The sequence below is a fragment of the Pelobates fuscus genome, chromosome 5 (genome assembly GCF_036172605.1).
Source record: "Pelobates fuscus isolate aPelFus1 chromosome 5, aPelFus1.pri, whole genome shotgun sequence".
Taxonomy (NCBI): domain Eukaryota; kingdom Metazoa; phylum Chordata; class Amphibia; order Anura; family Pelobatidae; genus Pelobates; species Pelobates fuscus.
The window spans coordinates 314,035,053-314,053,457 of NC_086321.1; the positions used below are offsets into that span (position 1 = coordinate 314,035,053).

The 18,405-nt window shown below is 42.0% G+C and overlaps 1 protein-coding gene across 2 annotated transcripts in view; it reads right to left on the reverse strand.

The window, feature by feature from the left end:
• Nucleotides 1-18,405, reverse strand: part of LOC134611553 (calcium/calmodulin-dependent protein kinase type IV-like) — a 131,261-nt gene that overhangs the window by 86,530 nt on the left and 26,326 nt on the right. For both annotated transcript variants that reach the window (XM_063455537.1, XM_063455536.1), the window contains exons 6-8: nucleotides 7,025-7,097; nucleotides 6,041-6,131; nucleotides 5,207-5,281 (exon numbers count right to left, since the gene is read on the reverse strand). In XM_063455537.1, coding sequence (XP_063311607.1) covers nucleotides 5,207-5,281; nucleotides 6,041-6,131; nucleotides 7,025-7,097 — 239 coding nt within the window. The remainder of the gene's footprint in view (nucleotides 1-5,206; nucleotides 5,282-6,040; nucleotides 6,132-7,024; nucleotides 7,098-18,405) is intronic.

Sequence of the window (18,405 nt, forward strand, 5' to 3'; positions counted from 1 at the left end):
GCAGGTTAGCCTAACTCCTTCATATAATACAATGTCCATAGAATCACCAACACATTTTAAATAGTCACTATGAAATATCGTGAGAAACCAGATTTCTCACTATATTTCATAGTGACATATATTTATTTTAATTCCTTAAGAGATTAGTGACCTCTTTCTCCTGTTTTGAGCTTTTTTTCAGTTTTTATTATCCTACTACCCTTATCAGTTTTTTTTTTGTTTGTTTTTTTAAATTCTTTATTTTGTCATGCTGCTTGTGATTAAAACAATTAATTACAATATTCTTTGTTTAAATGCGGTAACAGAAGAAAAAACAGGCAGCATGAGTTTTTTTTTTTAAAGAGAAAATGGCATGAATCAGACCAGGGGTTCAGAAGTTAGTAAAATATCTTTTGGGCCCTGACTGGCACATGGCTATCTGGCCCAGACCGGTTTCAGAGTCTTTTATCCTGGAGATAATTGAGAAGTAATTCAATTATCTCCCAGGACAGAGACAAGACTCCATTATGCACATGGTGAGCACAAAGCATTAAAATACTATAAAATACACAAAGTCACATTTTATACATAAAACACAGACATGTCACATATCCCCAGATAGCTGGGATCTGAGCGCACAAAACTACCAAATAGCGCTCAGATCCTATTCACACAGTTCAATTGCCATGGAGCCGAAGTCTTTAACTAGACGAATGGGCTCCATGGCATAGCTATCTGGGTTAACAAATTCACATAAAGTCGGGTCCATAGTCCAAAGGCAAGAGGCGGGCAAGCAGCCCCCTCCAAGGACACGTGGCGAGGTCAGTTTCGCCACAGTGACTGAATCTCATGATTTCAGAGTCAGCTTTGTGCTGCTGTTGTGGTTTAGGTGATGCTCCTTCACCCAGGTCGATAGTGAACTCCTCTGAGGAGTATGAGGAAAGGTCATCAGGCATCGCCATCTTACTCCATGTGGCCTGGAGGGCGCTCCACAGCAGATCTCCTATGTCTCTACTGGATGGCCCTTTTTCAATTTTCGATTTTTTGGTTTTTCGCCCTATGTGCATTGACTGGTGCAAGATGTGTGTCCAAATCTGAGCACAATTTCCACCTTAACACTCGTTTTCATCGCTGTATGCACGGAGCACAGAGAAATGCATCCTCTCTGTTCCCCTGTTAGCTCCGCCCCCCCTTATCAGTTTTTAACTTCACAAATAGCGTTTATTGTTGCACGTGCCATTTGGTGTTTTTTCTGGTATCCTTGTATTATAAATAAGGGCAAGGGCAATTCATAAAGGGCAATTAACAGAGCATAATGGGGAAAAAAATCATCAACAAAATGTTAGAACAAAAAGATCTATTGTCAACCAATAACACAGAGTATTTGTACAATTTGTCTCAATTTAATTGCTCAATTTAATTGCTGAAATAATTCCAAAAAGAAAACTAAGTTGTGCACAGAAAAGAGCAATTACAGTTGCATTGTAAAAATCCCCACAAAAACCAAAAGAAAAATCAGAAACTGCAAAATGTAGAAATCTCACCTGATTTTTGAGGAATGTGCACAATTGTACTGTGGTACCTATCCTGAAAAAAAACATCTCTTGACCCGTCTTCCCCCTCTAACTATCGTTCCTATATCCCTACTCCCTTTTTCCTCAAAGCTTCTGGAAAGACTTGTCTTTACCCGTGTGTCTCACTTCCTCAATTCCAACTCTCTCATTGACCCTCTTCAATCTGTCTTCTGCCCTCTCCACTCTACTGAGACTGCACTTATCAAAGTTACTAATGACCTACTCGCAGCTAAATCCAAAGGCCACTACTCCATACTAATTCTTCTTGACCTCTCTGCTGCCTTTGACACCGATGATCATACTCTCCTTCAAACTCTTCAATCACTTGGTCTCTGTGACTCTGTCCTCTCGTGGTTTTCCTCTTACCTCTCCCAACGCTCGTTTAGTGTCTCCTTTTCTAATAATACCTCCCCTCGTCCTGTCTCAGTTGGAGTCCCCCAAGGCTCTTTCCTTGGTCCCCTTCCATTTTCTCTTTATACTGCCTCTGTTGGCACACTTATTACCTCTTTTGGATTCCACTACTACCTTTATGCTGATGACACCCAGATATATCTCTCCTCCCCAGACTGCTCTCCTGACGTCCTGCAATGTGTCACTGCTTGCCTTTCTTCCATCTCTGACTGGATGTCCTCCCACTTTTTCCTTGTCTTTCCTCCTCCTAATACTGATCCTCCTCTTTCGCTCTTCCTTCAAGTTAGTGGTATCCACATAAGTCCATCCTTGCAAACTTGCTGTCTTGGCATCATACTTGATTCTGGCCGCACCTTTGAGACTCACATCCAGTATGTTGCCAAATCCTGTAGATTCCATCTTAAAAACTTAGCCCGCATCTGCCCCTTTCTTACGCAAGATGCTACCAAGGAGCTTGTCCATGCTCTAGTAATTTCCCGCATGGATTATTGTAACCCTCTCCTGATTGGTCTTCCCAAAAGCCATATTGCACCAATACAGTCTGTAATGAATGCTGCTGCCAGACTGATTTTCCGCTCTAGTAGGTTCTCTCACACCTCACCCCTCTGTCAGTCCTTATATTGGCTTCCTGTATTCTATAGGAGTCAATTCAAGGTACTAATTCACACCTATAAAGCATTAAACAATTCTAGCCCCTCTTATATCTCTTCACAGATCCATAGGGATGACCCTTCCCGGTCTCTCCACTCTGCCCGTGACCTTCTCCTGTCCATTGGTTGCACCCATACGGCCACCTCAAGCTTGCAAGACTTCTCACGGGCGGCTTCCTTCCTATGAAATAGCCTGCCTACCAACATTAGACTCTCCACTAGTCTTCAATCCTTTAAGAAGTACCTTAAAACTCATCTCTTTAGGAAAGCTTCCCAGAGTTAGTGAAGCTACTCTACTCTCTTCCAGCTCTGCTTCACTCTCATCTTGGTGGGCGAAAGCAAGCTTGAACAACTTCACCCCCCAAGTCCAAAGAACTTACGCTTTATCACGCACCCACAACTGCACTTACCTCTAAATTAGAGGCATCTTACTATGTGAGAACTTTTATTCTTGGGACTATATCCTTTATATCTTGATTTATACTTGTTATTTCAGATTGTCTCTTGTTATTGTGATTTTCTATGGCGCAGCCTTTCTCTCTGTTTTTTTTGTGTCATTTCTTTTAGATCTTTTATAGGGTTGAGAGGGATCCCCTTTTATTATCATGTTATTATGTTATACTTTATTTAGTGCTAACAAATTCCGCAGCGCTTTACAGTGGGTGGACGAACAGAAATGTAGTTGTAACCAGACAAGTTGGACACACAGAAACAGAGGGGTTGAGGGCCCTGCTCAATGAGCTTACATGCTAGAGGGAGTGGGGTAAAGTGACCCAAAAGGTAAGGATAGTATTAGACTAATGACAATTGTAAGAGAGGAATCAGTTGGGAGCTATTAACAGTTTAATTGATACGCTTTCATGGTTACCTTTTAGGGTTACTGCCTCCTTACAACTGTTTGGTTATTTATTTAGCACTGACCCATTTGTGTGTTTTGTAACAGTATACTGGATGAACAATCCTCTGTGCAGAAGATGAGCCATCTGTCAGTAGGTACAAAACCAGGTTTCCTGGTAGCAGCCAAATGTAAACACCAGCAGCTACACATGTGGGCCCAGCCCCAGACAGTTCTTCAACATCCTGCCGGTGTAAGCATCTGACTTTTGTGTGTATTCGTTCTGTATTGTTGTTTATATGACTATTGTAAATACTAGTAGAGTGTTCTTGCTTGGATCCATCACCTATCCTACACTTTATGATTAGGTTGGGCAGTTTAGTATATTGTTTTGAAACTCTTCTTTCTAGCAAGGACTGGAATCAGATAATAATGCTTGGGGCGAATTCATTAAACAAAACAAGCTTTAGTTATCCATCTTAGACGTAGGCCTCAATTAAATTAGAGTTTATCAAATCTTGTGGAGCACAGGACACAAAGTCACCAAACCAATAGAAACAATAAATAACATAGTAACACTCCCACATACAGTCAGCAAGCCCTCCCCTCTGCCTGTGATACAATTAACTAGCTAATGGAATAACTTAATTACCCACAGGCAGAAAAAACATAAATTTTTACAAACCCCAAAAAGTATCCCAAAATACAACACATCCCCATGTTATATCCCTAGATAATCCTGATCTGGGTGAACAACATATCCAAAAATCACCCAGATCAGAGCAGGGGTTCGAAAGTTCCATGGAAGTCACATTTGACGAACCGCACGCACATTTTCATGCCTAAAACAGTTCGAGAATTAGGCTGTGCGGCCGGTCTATTTCCAATGTTAAATTCCGTTCAAATAGATGAACAGCAACCGTTCGTGCAAACCGTCGAATTGTCGCGTATCCGATTTGAGTTCCATGAACTCGACGACCAAACACCGCTGAAAGGCATTTGACTAAACAAAATGGCCGCCGCATGTTCGTATGTCAAATGGCGGCCACTTCTACTACTTCGGCACTTCGGCTGCATTTGACATGCCACTTCAAAAGTGCAGAACTGTACCAGTACAATTTGAAGGGGCAGAAACAGTGCTCCAAAATACAACAGGCACAAATAGAGTTTTTAAAGGGCAATAAACCCTAGGGGCCATAGTCACAGGGCAAGAAACTGGCATGCAGGCCTTTCCAAAAGCCAGTGGCGAAGTTAAATTCGTCACAATGCTACATGCTACTGATTTTTATAGTACAAACATTAAAACATACTTTGTTCTTCATTTCATTGTTAATCTTAAAAAAAAAAAAAAAAGAATCAAAACACAAAATGAAAGCTATGGACAGTTCCTATCTATATATTTTCTTCCTCTTCATTCCTTAGAACCTGCACATTCCTTTCCCCTTTCCATTCCCCTTCACTCATTCCCCACCCCCACTCTTCTGTTAAACTCTCCATGAATGTTCACATGGCCATCTTAACAATAAGCAATGTGGTCTTATTTTGAAAGTCACTTTTTGATGACCTGTAGGGAACATTTACTGAATTATACAATATCAAATCATACTGTAAAGTTGTTTCTGTAATTAAATCTTGTAAAATTGAAAAGTTACTGTTTCTTGTTTCTAATTAAATCTTGTAAAATTGAAAAGTTGCAAATGAAGAGTTTATAAAAAGGAAACATTTTCTTTAATAAAGTGTCTGTTGATGGAACTTACCACAGTATCCTGGTGTACCACACACAGTCTTCATGGATACCTGGTCATCCACAATATTGGATAATCCAAAATCAGCTTTAAAAAAAAGAGATTAGTGATTGATATAATATATATATTTGTTACACAAATAAGTATGTTCATGAATAGCCTTTTATATCATTATCTGTTTATTAATAAAATACCAGTATATAAAGCAAAGCTGTACAACAGATAGGCAGGACATGCAAGTTACAGGATGAGACAACAAGCAAAACTCTTTCAACAAGTCTAGCGAGAGCTAGACAAGTGAGCTTATATTTAAGTGGAAGCTACATATATCAAATGTAAACACGCCATTTCAGTAAAAAAAACATTAAAATAGTTCAAATTTTTTTCTAAATGCCATATTCTCAGTCATTGCATCTTTGGTTACAATAGTGCTCTCTTACTGTATCATTTTAGAAATAAAATAGAATATATTGTCTCTGAATTTTATGGTATATGTCGTTAAACCCAGTGGCTACTGGATTCCATGCTCTTGCACAACTACAAAAGGCTGACAAAGCATAATGGGAGTTCTACTTCCTTGTCAAACCTTATTTAGGATTTAAAAAAAATCATTAACACAATATCACCCCTGGTCTTCATAACAAGAATCTATCAAGTTTCTACCGAATTGCATATTTCCTAAAAGCCCGTGAGAAACTCGTATATAAACAATGGAAGTTCTCTTTTGAAAATCAGACGTTGATATAAAATACATTTATTTTGCCCTTTCTACACGCTAGCTCTAACACAGGTTTCTGTTCTCACTTAGAGCGTTAAGCTAAGATAGAATGTATGACCCGTTATTACCAATTTTAAGAATGGAATCTGGGCTTTTTTCAGCATAGAGAAGATTTTCTGGCTTCAGGTCACGGTGAACAATGCCATTGCTATGTAAATACTTAAAATGAGAAAATAGAATATTAGTTTCCCATTAACATAAAAAAATTCAAACAATACTTGAATCCAAATTAGAATGTCAGAATACAAAGTGAATTTCAAAATTAAGTCAGCTATGCTTCCAGTTCATCTACATTGGCCTAAAATTAAAATTTCACTTTGAATTCTCACTTTAGTTAAATAACCCTGTCTGCGTTTGCAGAAACAGTGCTTGACTAAAAACCAGATTGTAAAATGTTTTATTAAAAAAGCAATCACTATTTTACATTATCATTTGTACAGCTGCACATTACATAGTCTTATAGATGCTGGTCAGCACAGATTGTTCCAAGCATCAGGTTCTTTTCCTAGCTATACCTTTGTTACCATAAAGTTTAGAATGCACAATAAGTTTTGTGTAACTTAATTAAATAATTAAATGTTTAGATAATAATAGCCGAATTTGAAGGGTTGCCCAGTCAACTATGTTTTCCAGTCAACTATTTTGGCTTTGAATATTTAAATATACCTTGAATCAAATTAGAATTCTTGACAATTAAAACATTAGTGAACTACCCTAACAGAGTAAGATTTACATTTCACTTGCATTTGTGTTAGCCGCCCAACAATAATTTCTTAGAAAACAATTTTGTTTAACAGTTTTTACAATGTAGAGCTACAAATATCACATAGCTGTAAATCAGAATACAAAATGTTGTTGGTTAATCGAGTCTGCCTGTAAGGTACCTCCAAAAGCATTGTGTTTTAACTAAACAGATGCAAAATACAAATCATGGAAGATTGTTTAGAAATATACAGGAAATAAAATTCATGAATTGTCAGAAGGATCTAGGTTATTAATATTACAAGTTGGGATAAGCCAATGTACTTCAGTTAGTATAATTATAAACTCACAAAGACTGCTTCCAGAATCTGTTGCACAACACAGGCTGCATCCTGCTCGCTGTAATACCCACGCTCAACTATCCTAGAGATTTCAACAGAAAACTAGTTTAGAGTTTTGCAAACATCTGGCATGTTAGAAAAATAAAAATAGTAAGTAGTCAACTGCACAAGAACGGTTGCACCGTCCTTTTATACCATTATATCATACTTAATATTATGATTAAAGAGAGTACTAACGCAGAATTGATACAATTAGCAAAAACAAAAGACATGACATTAACAGAGAAAATGTTAAAGGGAAAATCTAAGCACTGTATTGGTTATGGCACTTTAAATATAAAAGAGCCTGCTCTTTGTGTTTTTGTCTACCTATTTTATAAGATGTTTTGCAAAACAAAGGCCCTCTTGACCTAAATTTCCCTGTTACTCGGTTGCTACAGATAACAATTGTTATGGTGTACAGAGAATGTACTTTCTATGCATTCTCTGTACAAAATCTTTCAGTCTTGATTAGTGATGTACCGAACTGTCCGCCGGCGAACAGTTCCCGGCGAAATTAGCGTGTTCGCGTTCGCCGCGGCGGGCGGACACATGCGCAGTTCGATCCGCCCCCTATTCATCATCATTGGGCAAACTTTGACCCTGTGCCTCTCGGTCAGCAGACACATTACAGCCAATCAGCAGCACTCCCTCCCTTCCACACCCTCCAACCTCCCTCCCAGCATCCATTTTCGATTCATTCGGAAGATGCATGCTTAGTGAGAGGAGGGAAAGTTTAGCTGCTGCTGATTACATAGGGAAATTGATAGCTAGGCTAGGGTATTCAGTGTCCACTACAATCCTGAAGGACTCATCTGATCTCTGCTGTAAGGACAGCACCCCAAAAAGCCCTTTTTAGGGCTATAACATCAGGCTGCTTTTTTTTTTTTTAGAAGATCAGTTAGTTGTCTGCAAGCATCTGGGTGTCAGGCCTACTTCAGCGTGTGCTCTGCAGACCTGTGCCAGCGTGCTTTGACAGTTGCCAATCATATCTGGTGTCTCTTTAGCGTGCTTTTACAAAGAAAAAAGGTTTCCAGTGTAAGCTAATAGCAGACAGTCAGTGTCCTTCAAGCGGCTCTGTCAGGCCTTCCTTCAGCGTGTGCCCTGCACAACCCTGCCAGCGTACTTTGACAGTTGCCACTCATATCTGGTGTCTCTATAGCGTGCTTTTACAACCAAAATTTTGTTTCCACTGTAATAGAAGAGCAGTTGCCTGCCTGCCAGCTTCTGTGTGAGGTTCACATTGGATACTGTGCCTACTTGCCCAGTGCCACCACTCATATCTGTTTTAACAATTGGTTAAGCTTTACATTTAAAATAAATATTTTTTTTTCACTGTAATAGAAGAGCAGTTGCCTGCCTGCCAGCTTCTGTGTGAGGTTCACATTGGATACTGTGCCTACTTGCCCAGTGCCACCACTCATATCTGTTTTATCAATTGGTTAAGCTTTACATTTAAAATAAATATTTTTTTTTCACTGTAATAGAAGAGCAGTTAGTTGTCTGCAAGCGTCTGGGTGTCAGGCCTTCTTCAGCGTGTGCTCTGCAGACCTGTGCCAGCGTGCTTTGACAGTTGCCACTCATATCTTGTGTCTCTATAGCGTGCTTTTACAACCAAAATTTTGTTTCCACTGTAATAGAAGAGCAGTTGCCTGCCTGCCAGCTTCTGTGTGAGGTTCACATTGGATACTGTGCCTACTTGCCCAGTGCCACCACTCATATCAGTTTTAACAATTGGTTAAGCTTTACATTTAAAATAAAAAAAAAAATTCACTGTAATAGAAGAGCAGTTAGTTGTCTGCAAGCGTCTGGGTGTCAGGCCTACTTCAGCGTGTGCTCTGCAGACCTTTGCCAGCGTGCTTTGACAGTTGCCACTCATATCTGGTGTCTCTTTAGCGTGCTTTTACAAAGAAAAAAGGTTTCCAGTGTAAGCTAATAGCAGACAGTCAGTGTCCTTCAAGCGGCTCTGTCAGGCCTTCCTTCAGCGTGTGCCCTGCACAACCCTGCCAGCGTACTTTGACAGTTGCCACTCATATCTTGTGTCTCTATAGCGTGCTTTTACAACCAAAATTTTGTTTCCACTGTAATAGAAGAGCAGTTGCCTGCCTGCCAGCTTCTGTGTGAGGTTCACATTGGATACTGTGCCTACTTGCCCAGTGCCACCACTCATATCTGTTTTAACAATTGGTTAAGCTTTACATTTAAAATAAATATTTTTTTTTCACTGTAATAGAAGAGCAGTTGCCTGCCTGCCAGCTTCTGTGTGAGGTTCACATTGGATACTGTGCCTACTTGCCCAGTGCCACCACTCATATCTGTTTTAACAATTGGTTAAGCTTTAGATTTTAAAGAAATCATTTTTTTTCACTGTAATAGAAGATCAGTTAGTTGTCTGCAAGCGTCTGGGTGTCAGGCCTACTTCAGCGTGTGCTCTGCAGACCTGTGCCAGCGTGCTTTGACAGTTGCCAATCATATCTGGTGTCTCTTTAGCGTGCTTTTACAAAGAAAAAAGGTTTCCAGTGTAAGCTAATAGCAGACAGTCAGTGTCCTTCAAGCGGCTCTGTCAGGCCTTCCTTCAGCGTGTGCCCTGCACAACCCTGCCAGCGTACTTTGACAGTTGCCAATCATATTTGGTGTCTCTATAGCGTGCTTTTAAAACCAAAATTTGTTTTTCACTGTTATAGATTGAATAGCAGTTACTTGTCTTCAAGCGGCTCTGTCAGTCCTTCCTTCAGCGCGTGCTCTGCAGAACTGTTCCAGTGCACATTGCCAATCATATCTGGTCTCACAGTAGCTTGCACGCATAGTACCACTAATCCCCAAAAAAATGACAGGCAGAGGCAGGCCACCCCGCAGGGGCCGTCGTGGTCGTGGTGCTGTGATTCCCTTTTGCCCTAGAATAATGCCCAGTTTTCAGAAGCCACGTACCCTGAACTTGAAAAGTTCTGAGGACTTAGTTGACTGGCTAGCACAGGACACCCAATCTTGTACAGCCTCCGCTCGGAACCTTGACGCACCATCCTCCTCCAGCTTAGCTTCAGGCACCTCTCAAGATACCACCACCCGCCTGCCGCCACCACCAAAACTAGCACCACTGCCGCTTTACTTGGTATGTCAGAGGAGTTATTCACACACCCGTTTGAAGAAATGAGTGATGCGCAACCATTATTGCTAGAAGATGTAGATAACAGGGATATGTCTCAGGCAGGCAGCATTAACCCCTTAAGGACACATGACATGTGTGACATGTCATGATTCCATTTTATTCCAGAAGTTTGGTCCTTAAGGACATGGAGGTACGGTGTGATGATGATGATGTTGTACCCGCTGCTGCTTCCTTTTCTGAGTTGTCAGATACAAGCGAAGCGGTTGATGATGACGATGCGTCCATGGATGTCACGTGGGTGCCCGCTAGAAGAGAAGAAGAACAGGGCGAAAGTTCAGATGGGGAGACAGAGAGGAGGAGGAGACGAGTTGGAAGCAGGGGGGGGTCGTCGCAAGGAGCTAGTGGCACAGTCAGACAGCATGCATCGGCACCCGGGGTCAGCCCGACAGCACGCCAATCAACGCATGCTGTGTCCACCACCAGAATGCCGTCATTGCAGAGCACAGCAGTGTGGCATTTTTTTTGTGTGTCTGCCTCTGACAACAGCGATGCCATTTGCAACCTGTGCCAAAGGAAACTGAGTCGTGGGAGGTCCAACACCCACCTAGGTACAACTGCTTTGCATAGGCACATGATCTCACATCACAAACGCCTATGGGATCAACACATAAGTACAAGCAGCACGCCTAATCTAAGCCGCCATCCTCCTCCTGGTCCAGCATCTTCAGCCACGTCAACCACTGCTGTCCTTCTTGCCCCCTCTCAACCATCAGCCACTCCGTCTCCCGCCTTGAGCAGTTCCCGCTCATCTGCCCACAGTCATGTGTCTGTCAAGGACATGTTTGAGCGTAAGAAGCCAATGTCACCAAGTCACCCCCTTGCCCAGCGTCTGACAGCTGGCTTGTCCGAACTATTAGCCCGCCAGCTTTTACCATACAATCTGGTTGAGTCTGAGGCGTTCAAAAAATTTGTAGCTATTGGGACACCGCAGTGGAAGGTACCCGGCCGGAATTTCTATTCACAAAAGGCAATCCCCAACTTGTACTCGATTGTGCAAAAGGAAGTCATGGCATGTCTGGCACACAGTGTTGGGGCAAGGGTCCATCTGACCACTGATACCTGGTCTGCAAAGCATGGTCAGGGCAGGTATATCACCTACACTGCGCATTGGGTAAACCTGCTGACGGCTGACAAGCAAGGAATGCGTGGCATTGCAGAGGAGTTGGTGACACCGCCACGAATTGCAGGCAGTCCTGCTGCCACCTCCTCTACTCCTCCTACTCCATCCTCTTCCATAACCTCCTAGGCTGAGTCCTCTTGTGCCGCTGCTTCTTGCTCCACATCAATGGCACCCCCCCAGCTCCCCAGGTACTATTCCACATCCCGGATACGGCAGTGTCACGCCGTCTTGGGTTTGACTTGCTTGAAAGCAGAGAGTCACACCGGACAAGCACTCCTGTCCGCCCTGAACGCACAGGTGGAAAAGTGGCTGACTCCGCAGCAACTGGATATCGGCAAAGTGGTGTGTGACAACGGAAAAAATTTGATAGCGACATTGAAGTTGGGCAAGTTGACACATGTGCCGTGCATGGCACATGTGTGTAATCTGATCGTACAACGCTTTGTGCATAAGTACACAGGCTTACAGGACGTCCTGAAGCAGGCCAGGAAGGTGTGTGGCCATTTCAGGCGTTCCTACACGGCCATGGCTCACTTAGCCGAAATCCAGCGGCGAAACAACATGCCAGTGAGGCGCTTGATTTGCGACAGCCCTACACGTTGGAATTCAACACTCCTAATGTTCGACCGCCTGCTCCAACAAGAAAAAGCTGTTAATGAATATTTGTATGACCGGGGTGCTAGGACAGCCTCTGGGGAGCTGGGAATTTTTTTGCCACGTTACTGGACGCTCATGCGCAATGCCTGTAGGCTCATGCGTCCTTTTGAGGAGGTGACAAACCTAGTCAGTCGCAACGAAGGCACCATCAGCGACATCATACCATTTGTTTTCTTCATGGAGCGTGCCCTGCGAAGAGTGCTGGATCAGGCTGTAGATGAGCGTGAAGAGGAAGAGTTGTGGTCACCATCACCACCAGAAACAGCCTTATCAGCATCGTTTGCTGGACCTGCGGCAACGCTGGAAGAGGATTGTGAGGAAGAGGAGTCAGAGGAGGATTGTAGCTTTGAGGAGAAGGAGGAGGAGCAAGACCAAACACAACAGGCATCCCAGGGTGCTCGTTGTCACCTATCTGGTACCCGTGGTGTTGTACGTGGCTGGGGGGAAGAACATACCTTCAATGACATCAGTGAGGAGGAGGAACGGGAAATGAGTAGCTCGGCATCCAACCTTGTGCAAATGGGGTCTTTCATGCTGTCCTGCCTGTTGAGGGACCCTCGTATAAAAAGGCTGAAGGAGAACGACCTGTACTGGGTGTCCACGCTACTAGACCCCCGGTATAAGCAGAAAGTGGCGGAAATGTTACCGAATTACAACAAGTCGGAAAGGATGCAGCATTTGCAAAATAAATTAAAAAGTATGCTTTACACAGCGTATAAGGGTGATGTCACAGCACAACGGGAATCTAACAGGGGGAGAGGTGGAAGTCATCCTCCTCCTCCTCCTCCCACGACCACGCCGGCAAGGACAGGACGCTTTAAAGACGTGTTGTTGATGGAGGACATGCGGACCTTTTTAAGTCCTATGCATCGCCACAGCCCTTCGGGATCCACCCTCAGAGAGCGACTCGACCGACAGGTAGCAGACTACCTCGCCTTAACTGCAGATATCGACACTCTGAGGAGCGATGAACCCCTTGACTACTGGGTGTGCAGGCTTGACCTGTGGCCTGAGCTATCCCAATTTGCGATAGAACTTCTGGCCTGCCCCGCTTTAAGTGTCCTGTCAGAAAGGACCTTCAGTGCAGCAGGAGGTATTGTCACTGAGAAGAGAAGTCGCCTAGGTCAAAAAAGTCTAGATTACCTCACCTTTATTAAGATGAATGAGGGATGGATCCCGAAGGGACTGACACTGGGCGATGCATTCGATTAAAAAAGGCCTGATGAGATGAGCTGCCTTGGGCTAAAAATGGTCCACACGCTGCTGTATTTTAGCTCTGAATGACGTTTGACTTGCGTGACTTATCCGCCACCAACTAGGGTTCAAGCCGCCATGTTTTAGGGCACTTTCTGCCTGTGAAACAAACATCAATTTTTCTGGCCGCTGCTACAGCAGCGGCTGCAACAATACCAAATTTTTCAGGCATGTGTACATGCCTAATTTTTAAGCCCACTGGTGCAGCACTGTGGCTTCAAAAACCAAACCAAAAATTAAAATCCTCCAAGATGGCACCAATATACCAGTGGTCTAAGCATCTTCCCACCTTGGCCTAAAAAGGGGAGGTGATTCAACAATTAAAAATCTCTGCCATTTACACGTCTACTGATAGGAGATGCGGAAGGTATTAAACTGATATGAACAATAATAATTGTTAAACCTATGCTTAATTTCATAGTATTTATTGTAAAGCTTATAAGTATAATTCATAAAGATAATGGTATTTCATCAGATTGGCACATAATTCATCTTATATACACAAACTATGTACAAATATCTGTCTAGACACAGTATCTTCCTATGTGCAATGAATAGTTCAAAAAAGTGAAAAAAGTGAAAAAAATGGAAAAAATTGAAAAGAGAAAAAGAGTCAAAAAAGATAAAGAAAAAATGAAAAAAAGGCAAAAAAAAGAAAAAAATGAAAAAATGAAAAAAATGAAAAAAATGAAAAAATAATGAAAAAATGAGAAAACTGCAAAGAATGAAAGAGATGAAAAAAATTATCAAATATAAAAGTCCTAATAAGTGGCAGTCCAGTATATAGTGCACTATATGTTTGCCCACTATCTGTGGGTTGATCTCACCAATGTCGTCTATTTCTTTATGCTGTATCCTGTAGGAAGGTGCTGTAGTCTGTGAGAGATGGTCTGGATGGAAGGGATGAAACGATTTCCTGATGGTAGAAAAAGTGATCACCACTCTGTATCTGCTGGTGGCTGATCAGATCTGTTGTAGTCAATGAAGTCAATCGGCAGTCTAAGGCTCCTTTGGAGGTGGACTGAAGTTGATAGAAGGGCTTTCCTTGTGAGCTTTCCTTGTGAATGGGCTGCGCGCTCGGGACATATGCGTCCCTTCGGATCCCCCTCTGGCATGCCACAGTCCAGGTGTTAGTCCCCTTGAAACAACTTTTCCATCACTATTGTGGCCAGAAAGAGTCCCTGTTGTTTTTAAAATTCGCCTGCCCATTGAAGTCAATGGTGGTTCGCGCGGTTCGCCGGTTCGCGAACATTTGCGGAAGTTCGCGTTCGCCGTTCGCGAACCGAAAATTCCGGGTTCGCGACAACACTAGTCTTGATGTACAATGATAGGCTATGAGCTCTGAGGATAGCTCAGCGCAGTGCTCACAGCTAATTATTTCTGTACAAAGTTGGATGGATAAACTTGGGGAAAAGAAAATGTGGGAATCACAATCCAAGACTTCTTGTACAAAAAACAAAATAAAAAGCTGAGTGTACTATTTAAAGGTATATTTTACTTTGATTTAAACCATGTGTATGTTGAGGTGAGTGTTTTTAAACTGATATGTGTATCTCAAATGGAACTTTACCCATATCTCAACAAACACTATCCCTGTATGAAGTATGGTGGTTGCAGCTTCAGTTGAGGCTAGTCCATAGGGGTTTCAAGAACACAAATTTGAATATCCTACAATAGAATCCTAACCTTGGTTCTATTGATAATCCATTGTACTATTTGAAAACTGCAGTCCACAGCTGGCACCCAAAGAACCTGAATTGTATTAAAGAGCATGTAGGCTTATTTTATGCTTTATCCCATTCTTTATTCTTCAGCAGCAAAGAAAGGGTACTGTCATATTCATAGAAAAAAAGCTTTAAACATGTACCCACAAATGGTTAACACATAACTATACGTCCAATAAGAATGATTTCTGCATCATAAACCCCCATGTGACCCTAAGCCACTCCTCTTTCTTTGCTGCTGCATCCTCAACTAAGTACATTTCAATTTCTCTCTGTCAGATATCAGTTATTTTGGTGTAATTTGTGTAATATGTGTTTTTATTTGGCCTAAAAAAATATATAGGTGTGCTGTGTCTTTCAGACTATTACAAATGTAAAATATTCACTTCTATGGTTTAAAATAAAGTAAGTGGGTTTACACTATTTTAAATTTGTAATAGTCTGAAAGACACAGTGCACCTATATTTTTTTATTGGATTATTGGAGTGTATACATAGGGGCTATTGCACTGTAGGTGCTGTTTTTGTATGCACATTTTTGCAAATTTTATAAGAAATTTGCTTAGACATTATTATAGCGCCATTTGTTACTTGTTGTTTTATGCGTTTTTATTTGGACTGTTTACCCAGTCAGTGTGTATCCCTTTTGGTTTATACTGTGCTTGTGTATATTTTCACAGTTCCTCTTCTCCCTCCCTTCCAGGGCCCCCCCCCATAGTCTACTCCCCACCATACGTTGCCCCCCCCCCACATGCAGACAAACAGATACACATGCAGACACACACATAGACACACACACACACACACACACACACACACACATATACAGAGACACACACATACAAGCACACATACATACAAACACACACACACACACAAAGACAGACACACATACATACACACAGACACAAAGACAGACACACATACTATCAGGATAAACTAATACTCAACACGCAGAACTTAAGTAAAACATAAAGAAAACCCTAAGATGTATTACTGGGCCTTAGAACGGCCGGATTTAACGTATAAATAAAAAAAAAACACAAGACGGGCTGTGGACAAGAACACAGAAATAGAGGAAACTTTAAGCAAGCCAAAGGTCGAGGAATATAGAAGTCAGACTAGTCAGGAGCCAAGCCAAAGGTCAAGGGATACAGAGATCAGAATAGTCAGTAGGAAAGTCGAAGGTCAAAATACACAAGAAACAGTACCAGAAATGCACTCTCGGATAACCAGTAGGTTGATTAACCCTTCCTGTAGCCCCGTTTGTCTGGGGGTGATATGATAAGGAAAAAGACAACGAAACCCCAAGTTCAGAACAAAACTTCCTCCAAAATTGTGATATAAACGGTGTCCCTCTATCAGATACAATTTCTTGTGGCAACCTATGTAATCTATTTATCTCTTTAATAAAGATCTGGGCCAACTCAACAGAGGTAGGCAGTTTACAGAGAGGAATTAAATGGATAATTTTCGTGAAACAATCTACCACAGTTAAAATGGTGGTATGTCCCTTAGATGGTGGTAGATCTACAATGAAGTCCATTGCAATGTGGGACCAAGGTTCTTCAGGGACAGGGAGTGGCTGTAAGAGACCACAAGGTAGTTTACGAGGGGTTTTGGTCATAGTGCAAACAGTCCATGCCTGAACATAATCAGTAACATCTGCATGTAAAGAAGGCCACTAAAACTGTCTAGAAATGGAGGACAAGGTTTACCAAATCCCAGGATGGCCAGCTGATTTGGTATCATGATTCAAAGAGAGTATTTCTATTCTCTCCGTAGGTGAAATATACAATTTATTGTTGGGTTTATTGTCAGGGGCCTGTGTTTGGGCTGCATGTACTTTGTCCATCAAGGAGGAGGACATTGGTTAATATATTGGTAGCCACTATACGTTCCGGTGGTATAATAGGAACGATTACTAGATCCTGATCAGAGTCGGTTTCGAATTGTCCGCCTTAGTGTTACGAGAACCAGGCCTATACTTGATAATAAAATTAAAACGAGAAAGAAACAAGGGCCATCTTGCTTGTCTAGATGAAGCGTTTTGCCTCACTTATGTAAGCCAAATTCTTATGGTCAGTGATGATCATTATGGGTACTTTAGCTTCCTCCACCAGATATCTCCACTCTTTCAATGCTAGGATTATGGCCAAAAAAACCCTGTTCCCTATATCATAATTAACTTCTGCAGGGGATAACGTTTTGGAGAAGAAGCCACAAGGATGAAGTGGAGTGTTTTGAGACTGTTGTTGAGAGAGGACAGCTCTTACTCCTGTCTCAGAAGCATCAACCTCTAGCACAAGAGGCTTGGAAGGAACAGTATGTATGAAAGGGGCAGTAGAAAAGAGGGATTTACGTTGATCAAAGGCAGACAGGGCTGCAGGAGGCCAGACATGAGTTTCAGCACTTTTACGTGTGAGACTAGCAATGGGAGAAATGACAGAGGAGAATCCCTTTAAAAACCTGCGGTAGTAATTAGCGAATCTGATGAACCTTTGAATGGCTTTAAGACCCTTAGGTCTGGGCCATTGCAAGACTGCCTCTAGTTTTTTGGGATCCAATTCAAAACCTTTGGCTGAGATAATTTCTCCAATTTACAATATAAGCAATTGCGTAACAGCGTAGTGAGTACCTGAGAGACATGAACATAGTGAGTGGTAATGTCTGGAGAATAAATGAGTATGTCATCTAAATAGACTAGAACACACAAATGGATATACTCCCTTAAGACATTATTTATCAGGTCTTGGAAAACCGTAGGAGCATTACACAACCCAAAAGGCATTACAAGATATTCGTAATGCCCACTTCTTGTGTAAAACGTGGTCTTCCATTCATGATTTTCCTTTATCCTGACCAGATTGCACACACTCCTAATGTCCAATTTGGTAAACACAGTGGCCCCTTTAAGTCTATCAAATAATTCCGTGATAATGGGAATAGGATATACGTTCCTTATAGTAATCTTGTTAAGAACTCTATAATCAATGCATGGTTGTAGATCTCCCTCTTTCTTTGACACAAAGAAAAACCCTGCATCTGCAGGAGAGGAAGATCTATGTATGAAACCCTTGGAAAGAGCGTTCTGTATATACTCTTCCCTGATTTCACTCTCATGAGGGGACAAAGGATACACCCGGTCTCTGGGTGGCATAGTACCTGGCAGAAGGTCTATAGCACAGTCGTAAGGTCATAAGTCATAAGCAACTACTGTGGATAAAGGATCAGTCGTTGGCACGTTAATACAACCTATAGGTTTGACGGAGAAAAGACATTGATCCTTGCAGCTAGTTCCCAAGTATGAATTTCACCCATAACCCAATCTAAGACCGGATTATGCCGCACCAACCAGGGAAACCCAAGAATGATAGGACATGATGGGGTTGAAATGACTTGGAGAGCAATATCCTCCCTATGTAACATTC